This window comes from Jaculus jaculus, chromosome 7 (assembly GCF_020740685.1).
Source record: "Jaculus jaculus isolate mJacJac1 chromosome 7, mJacJac1.mat.Y.cur, whole genome shotgun sequence".
In the NCBI taxonomy this organism is placed as follows: Eukaryota; Metazoa; Chordata; class Mammalia; order Rodentia; family Dipodidae; genus Jaculus; species Jaculus jaculus.
The window spans coordinates 68814910-68830770 of record NC_059108.1 but is presented as its reverse complement, the minus strand read 5'-3'; the positions used below and the strand labels follow the sequence as shown (position 1 = coordinate 68830770).

At 39.3% G+C, this 15861-nt stretch overlaps 1 protein-coding gene and 1 non-coding gene across 2 annotated transcripts; one reads left to right on the top strand and one right to left on the bottom strand.

The window, feature by feature from the left end:
* Positions 1 to 324: 324 nt before the first annotated feature.
* Positions 325 to 1265, bottom strand: LOC101601340 (olfactory receptor 49). The gene is given in 2 exon segments (XM_012949492.1): positions 325 to 695; positions 698 to 1265. Coding segments are annotated over 2 exon segments (939 nt in total).
* Positions 1266 to 7732: 6467 nt separating this feature from the next.
* Positions 7733 to 7839, top strand: LOC123462448. Its single transcript, XR_006638270.1, has one exon. It is a non-coding gene; the product is annotated as a U6 spliceosomal RNA (small nuclear RNA).
* The last annotated feature ends 8022 nt before the right edge of the window (positions 7840 to 15861 follow it).

Sequence of the window (15861 nt, the reverse complement as noted above, 5' to 3'; positions counted from 1 at the left end):
CCCATTTTTGAGTATCTTTTAAAATCTGTTTTAGAAAGTAGTAGCAAAGAAGGAGTACTAAGTTTATGCTTAACATGTGGAAGAAAGATTATGAAACTAGATATAGGTTATAATCAGAAATAGGTAGACATGCAACACCTAGCACTGGTGTGTTGGACATTTTGTGCTCTCTAAACAAACCTGAATGGGTCAATATCGATATAAGCAAGAACACACTATATATCAGAACACATCACAAAAAATGTACCTTGGGATAGTCCATTGCAATCATGACAGGAACTTAATTAGCACGTTTTTAGGGAAGCTGACAGTTTTTGTCATCTTTCACATCTGACTCAACTTTTGGAGCTTGTTCAACTGCTCCCTAAATACCTGCTTGACCTGCGTATTCCTCAGGGCGTAGATGAAGGGGTTGAGTGTTGGTGCCACCACAGTGTTGAGCAATGCCACCACCTTGTTGTGGTCTGCCCCCTGTCCATTCTTGCCAGACCAGACATACATGAAAATATAGCTACCATAGAAGAGAGACACCACAGTGATGTGGGAGGAGCAGGTTGAGAAGGCTTTCTTCCTTTCCTTGATTGAGGGGATATGTAGTATGGTATAGAGGATGTGTCCATAGCAGGTGGAAGTCATAGCCAGAGTGCCCAGGAGACTGAAGTTGGCAATAACAAAACCCAGAGAGTCTGTCAGATTGTATCTGCACATATGAGTTCCAGGAGTGGACAGTTGTCACAGAAGAAATGGTTTATAATATTGGGGCCACAGAATGGCTGCTGAAACATAATGGAACTTGGAATAAGGATGAGAAGTAATCCTGATATCCATGAGCTGATCATTAGCTGGACACAGACTCTTTTGCTCATAATGGTGGTATAACGCAGAGGGTTACATATGGCCATGCACCTGTCAAAGGAAATCACTGCCAGTAGGAAGAACTCTGTGGTACCCAGGAAGAAATACAGGAATGCTTGGAGAAAACAAGCCGGTAAGGAGATGGTCTTGTTTCCTGTGATGATGTTGGTTAGCATCTTGGGGAAGATGATAGATGTGAAACACATCTCTAGGGCAGCAAAGTTTCAGAGGAAGTAGTACATGGGGGTGTGGAGGCACCTGTCCATGAGGGTGATGACAGTGATGAGGAAATTCCCCAGCAGTGTGAGGAGATAAGTTAGGAGGAACCCTAGGAAGATGAGCATCTGCAGTTCACAGACATCCAAGAGTCCTAGCAGGATAAACTCAGTGACAGCTGTGCAGTTCTCCATGATTCTTCTGACCTCTGCTATATAAGCCAATAAATAAACAGCAAATTAAAATGGAAAAAAACCCAGTAGAGTACATTATTTAATTTTATTTGGTTCTGTAGATTAGCTATTATGTTTGCTACTTTTGAATAATTTCCTTGGGAATGAAAACAAATAGTAATTATACATGCATATAGATAATTCAGAATTGTTCACGGTTTCAATTTTAGAGAATATATCTTCCCGTTAGTGGATATTGTTTCTCGGCTACCTTGGTTACTATTGCCCTTAGAGATCTGGATAAATTTTGTCATTGATTGTTCTTTATAGAAACAACAGGTTAAGGTTACCTTTTTTATTTAAAAAAATTATTTATTTGAGAGAGAGAAAGAGAGAGAGAGAGAGAGAGAGACAGACAGACAGACAGACAGATAGACAGAGACAGAGAGAGAAAGAGAAAGGGCCAGGGCCTTCAGCCACTGAAAACTAATTCCAGATGCATGTACCACTTTGTGCATCTGGCTTACATGGGTCCTGGGGAATCGAACCTGGTTCCTTTTGGCTTTACAGGCCAGTGCTAAGCCATCTATCCGACCCAGGTTACCTTTTTTGATACCAAATTTTGCAACATAGCTCAGACTGGCCTCAAACTTGTAGTCCTCCTGCCTTATACTCTTGAATGCTAGGAACACAGTGTGCATTTCCATGCCACACTTGGCTTAAGGCAAGCTTCTTTATGGAAAACTGACACTTTCAAAGAAAAAAAGAACTAATGTAATGACATTGAAACAGGGAAATGACAGATTGCTATATAATAGATAAATAAATCATATGTTCATATGGAGAAGATCTAATGATGAGATAATTGTGAGTAGCTTTTCTTTCTTTCTCTTTTTCTTATTGCTTATATAATAGTTTAAGTCCCCAAATTAAGAAGAAATAGGTACAGTGATCTCATTTGAGTTAGAGTTGAGTAGAAATTTCAGGGCCGACAAAGGGAAAACAAATGGTTTTGAGTATAGCAAAAGCCTTGGGGATTTTGTGATTCATTGGCTTAATATCAATCAAAGCCAAAGAAATAAGTTTGTACAGCATTCCAGCGTCACCTAGAAACAAGTGAGACTTCTAGGCAGTGTCCAGAAGAGCCACATTGTCTTTTGCTCATTCCAAAAATTGTGCCAGGTAGGTTACCCCACTTACCCTTCTAGCTTCCAGTGGAAGTGCTCAATTGTCTCCCCAGGCAGTTCTGATGACAGAGATTCCACCTTTTCATGAAGCTTCTAGGTCAACAATGTTGCTTGATGATTATTTTTCTATGGGACTCACCTGACTTTTCTAAATAAGGATGCTCCTGAACTGTAAGATGGTCTGCAGGTCATGGAAATGGGCAAGCCCTAGCTTGGTTGTACTTCATCTATCACCAAGTCTTCATGTTCACCATCAAGTCCATTAATACTACTTCTTCACTCAGGTGTCACATATGTCTAGAGATCCACAGAAATGAATTGTCTCTGGATGTTTGTCAGAACTTCTGGGGTCACCAGTTTCTTAGGAGACTGCCAGTGCTTTTATCCCCCTAGTGTCACTGTTGGATCACTTTCATGGGGAAATGGAAGAAATGTAGATATCTAGTTAAGTACCTCCTGTCTCTCCTATTCTAAAGGGTAACAGATATCATTAGTAAATTTAAAAAACAAAAAGATTTGTATGATCTGAAGATGAGAGTATTCAATTGAATATTCATATGACTTACTTTCAGCTGTGCATGAGAGTCTGTGGACTAATCAAACATGCTCTTCCAGTGTCATGGTACCCATAGAAGACTCTAGAATAAATTACCATGGTAGGCTCTGTCTCTGTGAGGCTGAAGGGAGGGCTGGAGTAGTTGGCATTCTCTTTGGTCTGTAAGAAATTCTGAAACACATAAAGATACACAGCTCAAACTCAACCCATCTGAGATTCTCACTCTATTCTTGTTGGATGGAGCTTTACCTCTCTGGAGGTTCATTTCTATTCATGATAACAGGGACCTAGGAAGGTCCCTGACCACTTATTTTGTTCAACTTTGGGATTGAAAGTTTACTTTGTTCTGGCCAAGAAGCACAGAAACTTCTAACAAAGTTAATTATAGCAAATAAACACAGTTATTAAAGAATTCATTAAACTTTTGTTACATACTTATTGTGTGACAGATACTGCTCTAGATGCTACATACACAAGGCAGAGTATTGTGGGGAAGACAGACATTAAAAAATGATTGTGCAGTTCCACGTTTGCAAAGCTGCCTCGTGGCCGGCCGCGACCACTCCACGAGCTCTGCGCCGCGTCTGCCGCTTCTCCCCGTCGCCCAGATGGTGTCTTGGGCCGGGGGCTGGCGACCCCCGCCGCCGCCGCCGCCGCCGCCGCTGCTGCTGCTCTGGGTGACGGGGCAGGTGGCGTCCGTGGCGGGTCTGGGCCTGGGCCCTGACGCTGAGCTGCAAGACGAGCGGCGCTTCGTGCCCCACGAGTGCCCACGCACGGTGCGCAGCGGGGACTTAATGCGCTACCACTACGTGGGGGATGTTCCCCTACCGCCACAAGTTCGATTCCAGGTGCTTCTTGAAAACCAGCAGCTGTTGCTCATGATGGGATCTTCCCTGTCATATAAAGAAGTCTCCATGTATCAGAGAAACAATTCCAAAGTTTGTGTACTTGAAAATAAGATCCATCAACCACATCATTTGAACAAGAACCAGTCTTTTGTCCTGCAGGCACATCATCAGCACACACACGTCTCCTGTTGCCTGATGGTTCACCAACATCACTGCTTCATCATTTGAAATTGCTTTGATGTCTTCTCCCCATTCCATCACTGTGTTTCCAACAGACCATCCCCAGGAAGCCACCATTCCTAAAAGCCATTTATGGATGACTCCTTCAATATACCAGAACCATTTACTATCCAGCATTTTCTAAGGGGCTGCAGTATAATCAGGTAGCAGATGCAGGATGGAATAGCAACCAGGTCATTGGCGTCCATGAAGGCAAACTTCATTAGGGCTTTTACCACCATCCAGCCCAGCCAGGGAGCTTCTTCCAAAGTCACGGCCATTCTCATATTGGAGTCAGTTTTGTGTCTCGGACTGGCTGGAGCCTGGCCGGGACTGTGGGAGCTGGAAGAATGCATGGCTGGCGGAAGGAGGCTGGCCTGCACCTACTGGGGGTCCCAAATAGCGGGCAGAGTGGCCCTCAGGGCCCAGCAGCTGCGTGCACCCTGCCGGCTGGTGCGGAGGATTAATATATACATTTGGTGACAATTTGGTGAGAGTAACATATCCATTTCCAAACAAGAGCAGGCTTTATATATATGTCTAAGGCTCATGACTGTTTATCTTTTTTTGACTGGCTTATTTCATAGTATCCTCATGGTACATTGATGCTATCTGGCATTGATAGGATTTTCTTCATTTTATTTTTAAATTTATTTGAGAAAGAGAAAAGGAAAGAAAGGGAGAGAATGTGTGCACCAGGTTCTCTTTCTGCTGCAAATGAACTCCACATGGATGTGCCATTTTGTGCTTCTGGCTTTATGTGAGTACTGGGAATCGAACCTATCTGTCAGACTTTGCAAGCAAGTGCCTTTAACCTCTAAGTCATCTCTCCATCCCTCCTTCATTTTAAAGGCTGAATAAATAGACTCCATTGTGTGTAAAAAAAAAATAATTATTGTGCAAACAACCATTGCTGTTGTGACTGGTGTTCTGAAGGGCATTATGGGAGATCTTGACTCAGACTGAAAGATGGATGCTTCAGCCTGTTTGGGCTGCTATAAGAAAATATCGTGACTGAGAGGCAACATAAACTTATTTCTCACTGTTCTGGAGGCTGCCCCAAGATAAAGGTGACAGCTCTGTGAGGCATGGCTTCATGACTTTCACCTTTCTTCTATGTCTTCATGTGGCATGGCCAGAGAGGGATGTGGTCTCTTCTCAAAAGTGCATCAATCTTGTCATGGGGACTTTAATTTCTTGATATCATCTAAAACTATCTCACAGAGATTCCATGTAGAAATACCATCAGGTTAAGGCTTAAAGCTTCACTATGTAACTTTTAGGGGTACACAAGCATTCAGTACACAGCAGTGAAGAAAGATGTTCATGATGAAGTTATATGAGGCTGAGACTTGAAGGGTGAATGCTGGTGTGGGAATGAAATAATCTTGATTAGTTAGCAATGAGCACCTATTATGTGCTAGGCATTATAGTACCTAGTGAGTATGACTAATAAATAAAACACACATATTTATCTGTTCCCATGGGCAAGTCATGTTAAGAAGTCATTGGGGCCAGGAGTGGTGGCACACGCCTTTAATTCCAGCATGTGGGAGGCAGAGATGGAGAACTGCAGTGAGCTTGAGGACACCCTGGGACTACATAGTGAATTCCAGGTCAGCCTGGACTAGAGCAAGACCCTACCTTGAAAAACCAAAAAATAAAATAATAATAATAAGCCAGGCGTGGTGGCGCACGCCTGTAATCCCAGCACTCGGGAGGCAGAGGTAGGAGGATCGCCGTGAGTTCAAGGCCACCCTGAGACTACAGAGTTAATTCCAGGTCAGCCTGGACCAGAGTGAGACCCTACCTCGAAAAACCAAAAAAAAAATAAATAAATAAAAAAAATAAAATAAAATAAAAAAGGGTTCCCTGGGACAATTCCAACCTTGGTCTTTGCTATTTATGTTAAAATTATTTTGTAGGGCTGGAGAGATGGCGTAGCGGTTAAGCGCTTGCCTGTGAAGCCTAATGACCCCGGTTCGAGGCTCAGTTCCCCAGGTTCCACGTTAGCCAGATGCACAAGGGGGCGCACGTGTCTGGAGTTCGTTTGCAGAGGCTGGAAGCCCTGGTGCGCCCATTCTCTCTCTCTCCCTCTACCTGTCTTTCTCTCTGTGTCTGTCGCTCTCAAATAAATAAATAAAATTAAAAAAAATTTATAAAAAAATTATTTTGTAATGTCACTTTTTTCAAGGTAGGGTCTTACTCCAGCTCAGGCTAACTTGGAACTCATGTTGTAGCTCCAGGCTGGCCTTCAACTCATGGTGATCCTCCTACCTCAGCCTCCTGAGTGCTGGGATTAAAGGGGTGTGCCACCAGGCCAGGCCTATAATCTCACTTTCTGTCTTTGTCCACAAAGTTGTTCTGTAAGAGGGCTAAAACCTATAAAAAACCTTTGATATAAAACTGGCTGATATAACTTGATTGCAGTAAATTATGTGATTTAAGGAGTCATTGTTGTGTTTGAAATGTTAATGAATGGCTACATTGCTGAGATGTCTTATTTATTTGAGAGAGAGATAAATATACACACAAACAGAGAGAGAGAGAGAGAGAGAGAGAAGAGGGGGTGGTGGGGAAGAATGGGTGCATCAGGGCCCCTTGTCATCACTGCACACTAACTCCAGGTGCATGTACCACTTTGTGCATCTGGCTTTATATGAGTACTGGGGAACTGAACCTGGGACAGCAGCACTGCTGAGCCATCTCACTAGCCCATAATACTTTATTTATTTTTTGGGGTAATTGTGAATGGGAGAGATTCTCTAATTTCACCCTCTATATGTTTGTTGTTCATATATAGGAAATCTACTGATTTCTGTGTATTTATTTTGTATCCTCCTACATTGCTAAAAATGCTTATAAGCTCTAACAGTTTGTAGGTAGAGTTTTTAGGGTCTTTTATGTATAGAACCATATAATCTGCAAATAGTGATAATTTGATCTCTTCCTTTCCAATTTGTATCCTTTTTGTGAGTGTCTCTTGCCTTCTTGCTATAGCTAAGACTTCCAGTACTATATTAAATAAAAGTGGGGATAGTGGACACCCTTGTTTATTCCTGAACTTAGCGAGAAAGCTTCTAGTTTTTCTCCATTTAGTATTATGTTGGCTGTAGGTTTGTCATAAATAGGTTTTGTTATGTTGAGATATGTTCCTTCTATTTTCTGTTTCTGTAATACTTTGCCATGAAAGGGTCTTGGATTTTGTGGGATGCCTTTTCTGTATCTATTGAGATGATCATGTGATTTTTATTCTCCAGACCTTTTATATGATTTATTACATTTATAGATTTGTGCTTATTGAACCATCCTTGTATCCCTGGGATACAACTTGGTAGGGGTGAATAATCTTTTTAATATATTCTTGTGTTCTGTTTGCCAATATTTTGTTCAGAATTTTTACATCTATGTTCATGAGGGAGATTGGTCTGTACTTTTCTTTTTTTGTTCTGTCTGTGTCCTGTTTTGGTAGAAGGGTGATGCTGGCCTCATGGCTGAGGCCATGATGTGAGCAATAGCAACACTAGTGTACCAGGAAGAGGGTAATTATGATTGGTAATTTGGCTAACTATATACATGCTGTGTTCATAATTTATTGAGCCTCTAAGACCATACCTGGTAAAGAGGATGGATTTTATTCATCCAATGCAACTGGAGGCTATGAGAAACTGTTACACAGTGTTTGTTTCAGCAGCACATATACTAAAATTGGAACAATACAGAGAGGATTAGCATGGTCCCTGTACAAGGATGACATACAAATTTGTGAAGCATTCCATATTCTTTTTAAAGAGAGCAATTAATAGAGGGAGACAGACAGAGAAAGAAAGAAAGAGAGAAAGAGAATTGGTGCACCAGAGCCTCTGCCACTGCAATTGCACTCAAGATTTTTGTGCCACCTAGTGGACATGTGCCACTTTACTTTTGCCTCACCATTATGCATCTGCTTTATGTGGGATCTGGAGAGTTGAACATGGGTTCTTAGACTTTTCAGGCAAACACCTTAACTGCTAAGCCATCTCTCCAGCCCACATTCCATATTTTTAAATCAAACTACACAGTTATTACCTTGAATATTAATGGTCTTAACTCACCCAACGAAAGATACAAGTTTACAGGATGGGTCAGAAAAATAGACCCTTCTATCTGCTGTCTTCAAGAAACCCACCTCACTACTTAAGACAGACATCTCCTCAGGGTGAAAGGATGGAAAATGATATTCCAGGGAAATGAAAATAAAGAAAAGGTGAGTGTTGCTATATTAATATCTGATAAAATAGACTTCAAACCAGATGTAATAAAAAAAAAGGACAAAGAAGGCCACTTCTTACTCATTGAGAGAATGATCCAACATGAGAACATCACAATCATAAGTCTATGTGTACCAAACACAGGTGCACTACAGTTTATAAAACAAAACCTGCTTGATAACAAAATGTAAATAAACAGCAAAACTATTATAGTTGGGGACTAGAATTTTCCACTGTCATCAATAGACAGATTATCCAAACAGAAAATCAACAGGGAAGTAAGAGAGCTCAACAACATTATAGATCAACTAGACCTAATAGATGTTTTCAAAATATTCCACCCTAATTCTACAGAATACACATTCTTCTCAGAAGCCTATGGAACTGTCTTAAAAATAGATCATATATTAGGCCACATAGCATTCTTTCATAAATTCAGGCATATTGACATAATTTCCTGCATCATGTCAGATCACAATGCTTTAAAGCTAGAAATTAACAACAAGAAATGCTTCAGGATTTCCACTAGCTCCTGGAGGCTGAACAACACACTTTTAAACAATGAATGAGTGGTGGAAGAAATCAAGAAAGAAATTGTCAAATTTATAGAACTGAATGACAATGAGAACACAACTTACAAAAACTTATGGGACACAATGAGGGCAGTCCTAAGGGGAATATTCATAGCACTAAATGCCTTCATAACAACGACAGAGAGATATCAAATTAATAACCAAACTACCCACATAAAGGAATTTGAAAAACAAGAAAAATTCAACCCAAAGAGCCCCAGACAGAAAGAAATCATCATAATCAAAGCAGAAATGAATGAATTGAAAACTAAGAAAATTGATTGAGAAGCTGTTTCTTTGAAAAAATAAACATGATTGATAAATCATTGGCCAATTTGATCAAGCAAAAGAAGAGCAGTCTCAACAATATCAGAAATAAAAAGGGGTGGTCATAGCAGACACAAGTGAAATAGGAAGAATCATCAGGACTTATTTACAAAACCTCTACTCCTCTACTCCATAAAATTGGATCATCTGGAAGAAATGTATGAATTCCTAGATACATACCACCTATAGAAACTAAGCCCAGAACAAATTAATCTCCTAAACAAGCCTATCACAACCAGCAAGACTGAAAAAGTAATCTAAAATATCCACCAAAGAAAAGTCCAGGACTGCATAGCTTCTCAGATGAATTCTATCAAACCTTCATTGAAGAAGTGAAACCAACTTTTATAAAACCATTTTACATAATCAAAGAACACAGAATGCTCCCCAATTTCATTTATGAAGCTAAAATCACTGCTATACCAAAACTAGACAGAGATAGAACATGAAAAGAAAATGATAGGCCTATATCCCTGATGAATTTAGACACAAAGATCCTAAACAAAGTCCTCACAAACAAAATTCAACAGCACATCAAAAGCATTATTCATCTTGATCAAGTAGGCTTTACCCTAAGGATGCAGGGATGGTTCAACATATGGAAATCGGTTAATGTAACACACCACATAAATAAACTTAATCACAAGAACCACATGATCATTTTAACAGATGTAGAGAAAGGCTTTGAAAAAAAAAATACAACATCACTTCATGATCAAAATGCTGGAGAGAATAGGCATGGTGGGTTTATATTTCAATGCAATTAAAGACTATGTATAAAGCACCTAGAGCCCAAATAATACTTAATGGGGAAAGATTCAAGGAGTTCCCATTGAGATCAAGAGTAATACAGATGTGCCCACTCTCACCACTGCTCTTTAACATAATACTAGAAGTCTTAGCACAAGCAATAAGACATGAAAAGGAAATAAAAGGGATACAAATTGGAAAAGAAGAAGTCAAGTTATCCGTATTTGGAGATGATGGTCCTATACATCAGTGAACCGAGAGTCTCTATCTCAAAACTTCTAAAGGTGGTTAATTCCTCCAGTAATGTGGCAGGATACAAAATCAACATACAAAATCAGTAGCCTTTCTGTATACAAAGGACAGATATATATAGAAAAAAACTAGTGAGGCTTTCCCATTTTCAATATCAACAAAACAATAAATAAATACCTTGTAATAACACTAAACAAGGATATAAAAGACCTACATAATGAAAACATAAAAACACTCAAGAAGGAAATTGTGGAGGACTTGAGAAGATGGAAAGACCTCCCATGTTCCTGAACAGGTACAATTAATATTGTGAAAGTGGCAATTCTACCAAAAACAGTATACAAATTTAGTGTAGTACCAATAAAAATTCCAGCATTGTTCTTCACAGATATAGAAAAATGATCTCAAAATTTATATGGAATGGCAGCAAGCCTCAGATATCCAAACATACTCAGCAAAAGAAACACCTCTGGAGGTATCACCATACCCAAAATAAAGTTATATTACAAAGTGATAGTAACAAAAAAAAAACAAAAACAGCATGTACTGCCATAAAATAGACATATAGACCAATGGAACAGAATTGAAGACCCAGTACTTAGGCCAAGTAACTATAGCTACTTGATCTTTGACAGAGGTGCCAAGAACATACACTGGAGAAAAGATAACATCTTCAACAGTGCTAGACAAATTGGATAATGATATATAGAAAAATGAAACAAGAGCTACTCCTCTCACCATAACAAAAATCTAGTCCAAATGGATTAAAGGCCACTATATAAGACCTGAAACTCTTCTCCCATTGAAAGAAAAAACAGGAGGAACTCTCCATGATATAGGAGTGGGGAAAGACTTACAGAAAAAATCCCAATAGCCTAAGAAATTAAACAATCACTCAACCACTGGATTCTTATGAAATTCAAAAGCTTTTGCTGGTATCTGGTTCACAAGGGGGAAGGAAACCAACACAGAGAAAAATCAACACCTACCAAATCAGAGAGCCAGAGTCTCAGAGGCCCCCAACACCTCATCACTGAAGCAGACCAAAAATGAACCCAACATGGCTCAGGGAAATTTTGCAGAAAAGGGGGCGGAAAGAATGTCAGAGCCACATGTTGGGTCATGATATACAGAGAGATTTATTGTACCAATAACTGTGGCTAACTCCACAATGCATGTCCCATATACCTCAACAAGGAGGGGCCACTGGAGAGGGGATAGGTCACGGATGAGCCTAACAATGGTACCAAACTGCCTGTACTTGCAGAATAGAAAACTAATAAAAAATTTAATAAAAAGCTTTTGCACAGATGAATATACCATAAACAGAGCTAATTGATTACCCACAGAACGGGAGAACATTTTTACCAGCTATACCACTGACAGAGGACTAATATCTATAATTTACAAAGAACTCAAAAAGCCAAGCAATAAAAAAATCAACCAACCTACTTAGCACTTGGCAGAGAACTAAATAGGGAACTCTCAGAAGAAGAAATACAAATGGCCAACACACACTTAAGAAAATGTTCAATATTTCTAACCATCAGGGAAATGAAAATTGGACAACACTAAGATTCCACCTTACTCCAATAAGGATCGCAGTAATTTAAAAATCCAATGACAACAAATGTTGGTGAAGAGGTACACTCATTCAATGTTGGTGGGAATGTAAATTTGTACAACCGCTATGGAAATCAATATGGAGATTCCAGAAAAGGATGAATATAAAGCTACCAACAGGCCCAGTTTTTTTCTTACTGGGCATTTATCCTAAATGCTCCATGCTTTACTATATGGTTATTTGCTTAGCTATATTTATAGCTGCTCAATTCATAATAGCTAAGAACTGGAATCAACCCAGGTGCCCATCATTGGATGACATTTACATAGTGGAATTCTGTGCTGGCCTGTGGCACAAATTGAAATGGACCCCAAAGGAGGGAATGGGAATGAACCTGAGACAAGAACACAAGGAATGGAGCCAAGGCAAGTTCTGATCAAGGCTCAAGTTTATTCAGGCAGACACAAGCTTATATACAGAAAATGAAACTTTCTCGAAACAATGCCTTCATATCTGAAGTCTGCTCTACCAAGGCCATTAATGCCTGTGTGTCTGAAGTCTGCTTTACCAAGGTTGTACGATAAGGCCTCTGTGCCTGGAGATCTAAGACCAGCTGCAGTTCCCACCGTCAAAGAGCAGCTACAGCTCCCAACATCTCCCCCTTCTTTATTTATTAAAAGAAGCGACTGTGCTTGTCTTAGTTTGTCAGAGGCAGAAGAACATCCTTAACCATCATCATTGGACAAATGTATTATCCTTCAATACATGCCCTATCTTAGGTTGGATGCCTCCACCTCTGATCTTACCTGTCTCTGGCCACCAGCGGGATAAAATTCAGGGAGAATTAGGATAAAGTGTGAGGGAGCCAAGGACATGTTCTATAGTGCATACCTCGGACCTCTGCATGGACATTCACAATAGACTTCATTAGACACTTGAAGAAATTAGGCAATAGGCATAAGAGAAACAGAAGGCAAACCCCCACAGCTGCAAAGCTGCCTATACAGGAATTTAGAGAGTTCCAATCAGGCAACAAAGACTCACTTGCAGTAAGTAAATCATTAGAAGACTTAGTGGCATCAAAATCAAGATGACTGTTCTGTATAGCTAGAATTTATGAATGTAAACTAACCAAATCTAATGAAATGTTATCATGGTGACAAATTCCTTTCAAGTGCATTTTGACTATTACCCAATCTTCATAACTAGCCATGTAAGTTTTAGAGGTGATGCAGATCCATTGGTAATGAGCATGGCATTCCAATCAAGCTATGTAATTGGCTATGTGTATTTGAGGAACTTTCTTTCTTTCTTTCTTTCTTTCTTTCTTTCTTTCTTTCTTTCTTTCTTTCTTTCTTTATTATTTTTTACTAGCATTTTCCATGATTATAAAAAAATATCCCATGTTAATTCCCTCCCTTCACCCCCACACTTTCACCTTTGAAATTCCATTCTCCATCATATTACCTCTTTATCACAATCATTGTACTTACATATATACAATATCAACCTATTAAGTACTCTCCTCCCTTCCTTTCTCTTCCCTTGATGTCTCCTTTTTAACTTACTGGCCTCTGCTACCAAGCATTTTCCTTCTCACACAGAAGCCCAATCACCTGTAGCTAGGATCCACATATGAGAGAGAACATGTGGCACTTGGCTTTCTGGGCCTGAGTTACCTCATTTAGTATAATCCTTTCCAGGTCCATCCATTTTTCTGCAAATTTCATAACTTCATTTTCCTTTACGCTTAGTAGAACTCCATTGTATAAATGTGCCACATCTTCATTATCCACTCATCAGCTGAAGGACATCTAGGCTGGTTCCATTTCCCAGCTATTATAAATTGAGCAGCAATAAACATGGTAGAGCACATACTTCTAAGGAAATGAGATGAGTCCTTTGGATATATGCCTAGGAGTGCTATAGCTGGGTCAAATGGTAGATCAATCTTTAGCTGTTTTAGGAACCTCCACACTGTTTTCCACAATGGCTGGACCAGATTGCATTCCCACCAGCAGTGTAGAAGGGTTCCTCTTTTTCCACATCCCCACCAACATTTATGATCATTTGTTTTCATGATGGTGGCCAATCTGACAGGAGTGAGATGGAATCTCAATGTAGTTTTAATTTGCATTTCCCTGATGACTAGTGACGTAGAACATTTTTTTAGATGCTTATATGCCATTCGTATTTCTTCCTTTGAGAATGCTCTATTTAGCTCCATAGCCCATTTTTTGATTGGCTTGTTTGATTCCTTGTTATTTAACTTTTTGAGTTCTTTGTATATCCTAGATATTAATCCTCTATCAGATATATAGCTGGCAAAGATTTTTTCCCATTCTGTAGGTTGCCTCTTTGTTTTTTTCACTGTGTCCTTTTCAGTGCAAAATCTTTGTAATTTCATGAGGTCCCAGTGATTAATCTGTTGTTTTATTGCCTGAGCAATTGGGGTTGTATTCAGAAAGTTTTTGCCAAGACCAATATGTTGAAGGGTTTCCCCTACATTTTTCTCTAGCAGTTTCAGAGTTTCAGGTCTGATTTTAAGGTCTTTAATCCATTTAGACTTAATACTTGTGCATGGAGTGAGAGAAGAATCTATTTTCATCCTTCTGCAGATACATATCCAGTTTTCCCAACACCATTTGCTGAAGAGGCTGTCTCTTCTCCAATGAGTATTTTTGGCATTTTTATCAAATATCAGGTGGCTATAGCTACTTGGGCTTACATCTGGGTCCTCTATGCTGTTCCACTGATCTATATGTCTGTTTTTGTGCCAGTACCATGCTGTTTTTGTTACTATGACTCTGTAGCATAGGGTAAAATCAGGTATGGTGATACCACCAGCCTCATTTTTGTTGCTCACTATTATTTTAGATATTCGAGTTCTTTTGTGATTCCAAATGAATTTTTGGATTGTTTTTTCTATTTCCATGAAGAATGCTTTTGGAATTTTGATAGGGATTGCATTAAATGTGTAGATTGCTTTAGGTAAGATTGCCATTTTCACAATATTGATTCTTCCAATCCAGGAACAGGGGCTGTTTCTCCACTTTCTAGTGTCTTCTGCAAATTCTCGCTTGAGTGTTTTAAAGTTCTCATTGTAGAGATTCTTTACTTCCTTGGTTAGGTTTATTCCAAGGTACTTTATTTTTTTTTGATGCAATTGTGAATGGGAGTGATTCTCTGATTTCATCCTCTGTGTGTTTGTTGTTAGCATATATGAAGGCTACTGATTTCTGTGTATTGATTTTGTATCCTGCTACATGGCTGTAGGTTTTGATCAGCTTTAACAGTTTGCTAGTAGACTTTTTAGGGTCCTTTATGTATAGAATCATGTCATCTGCAAATAATAACTTGATCTCTTCCTTTCCAATTTGTATCCCTTTTTTGTGTGTCTCTTGCCTTATTGCTATGACTAAGACTTCCAAAACTCTATTAGATAAAAGTGGGTACAGTGGACACCCTTGTCTTGTTCCTGATTTTAGTGGAAAAGCTTCCAGTTTTTCCCCATCTAGTAATATGTTGGCTGTAGGCTTGTCATAAATAGCCTTTATTATATTGAGATATGTTCCTTCTATTCCCAGTCTCTGTAGGACTTTTATCATGAAGGGATGTTGGATTTTGTTAAATGCTTTCTCTGCATTCAATGAGATGATCATGTGATTTTTGTCCTTCAACCCGTTTATATAATGTGTTACATTTACAGATTTGCGTATATTGAACCATCCCTGCATCTCTGGGATAAAGCCTACTTGGTCAGGGTGAATGATCTTTTTGATATTCTCTTGTATTCTGTTTGCCAATGTTTTGTTGAGAATTTTTGCATCTATGTTCATGAGGGAGATTGGTCTGTAATTTTCTTTTTTTGTTCTATCTTTGCCTGGTTTTGGTATCAGGGTGATGCTGGCCTCATAGAAGGAGTTTGGTAGAATTCTTTCTTTTTCTATTTCCTGGAAAAGCTTAAGAAGCAATGGTGTTAGCTCTTCCTTAAAAGTATGGTAAAATTCAGCAGTGACTCCATCCGGGCCTGGGCTTTTTTTAGTTGGGAGATTTTTGATAACTGTTCGGATCTCCATGTTTGTTATAGGT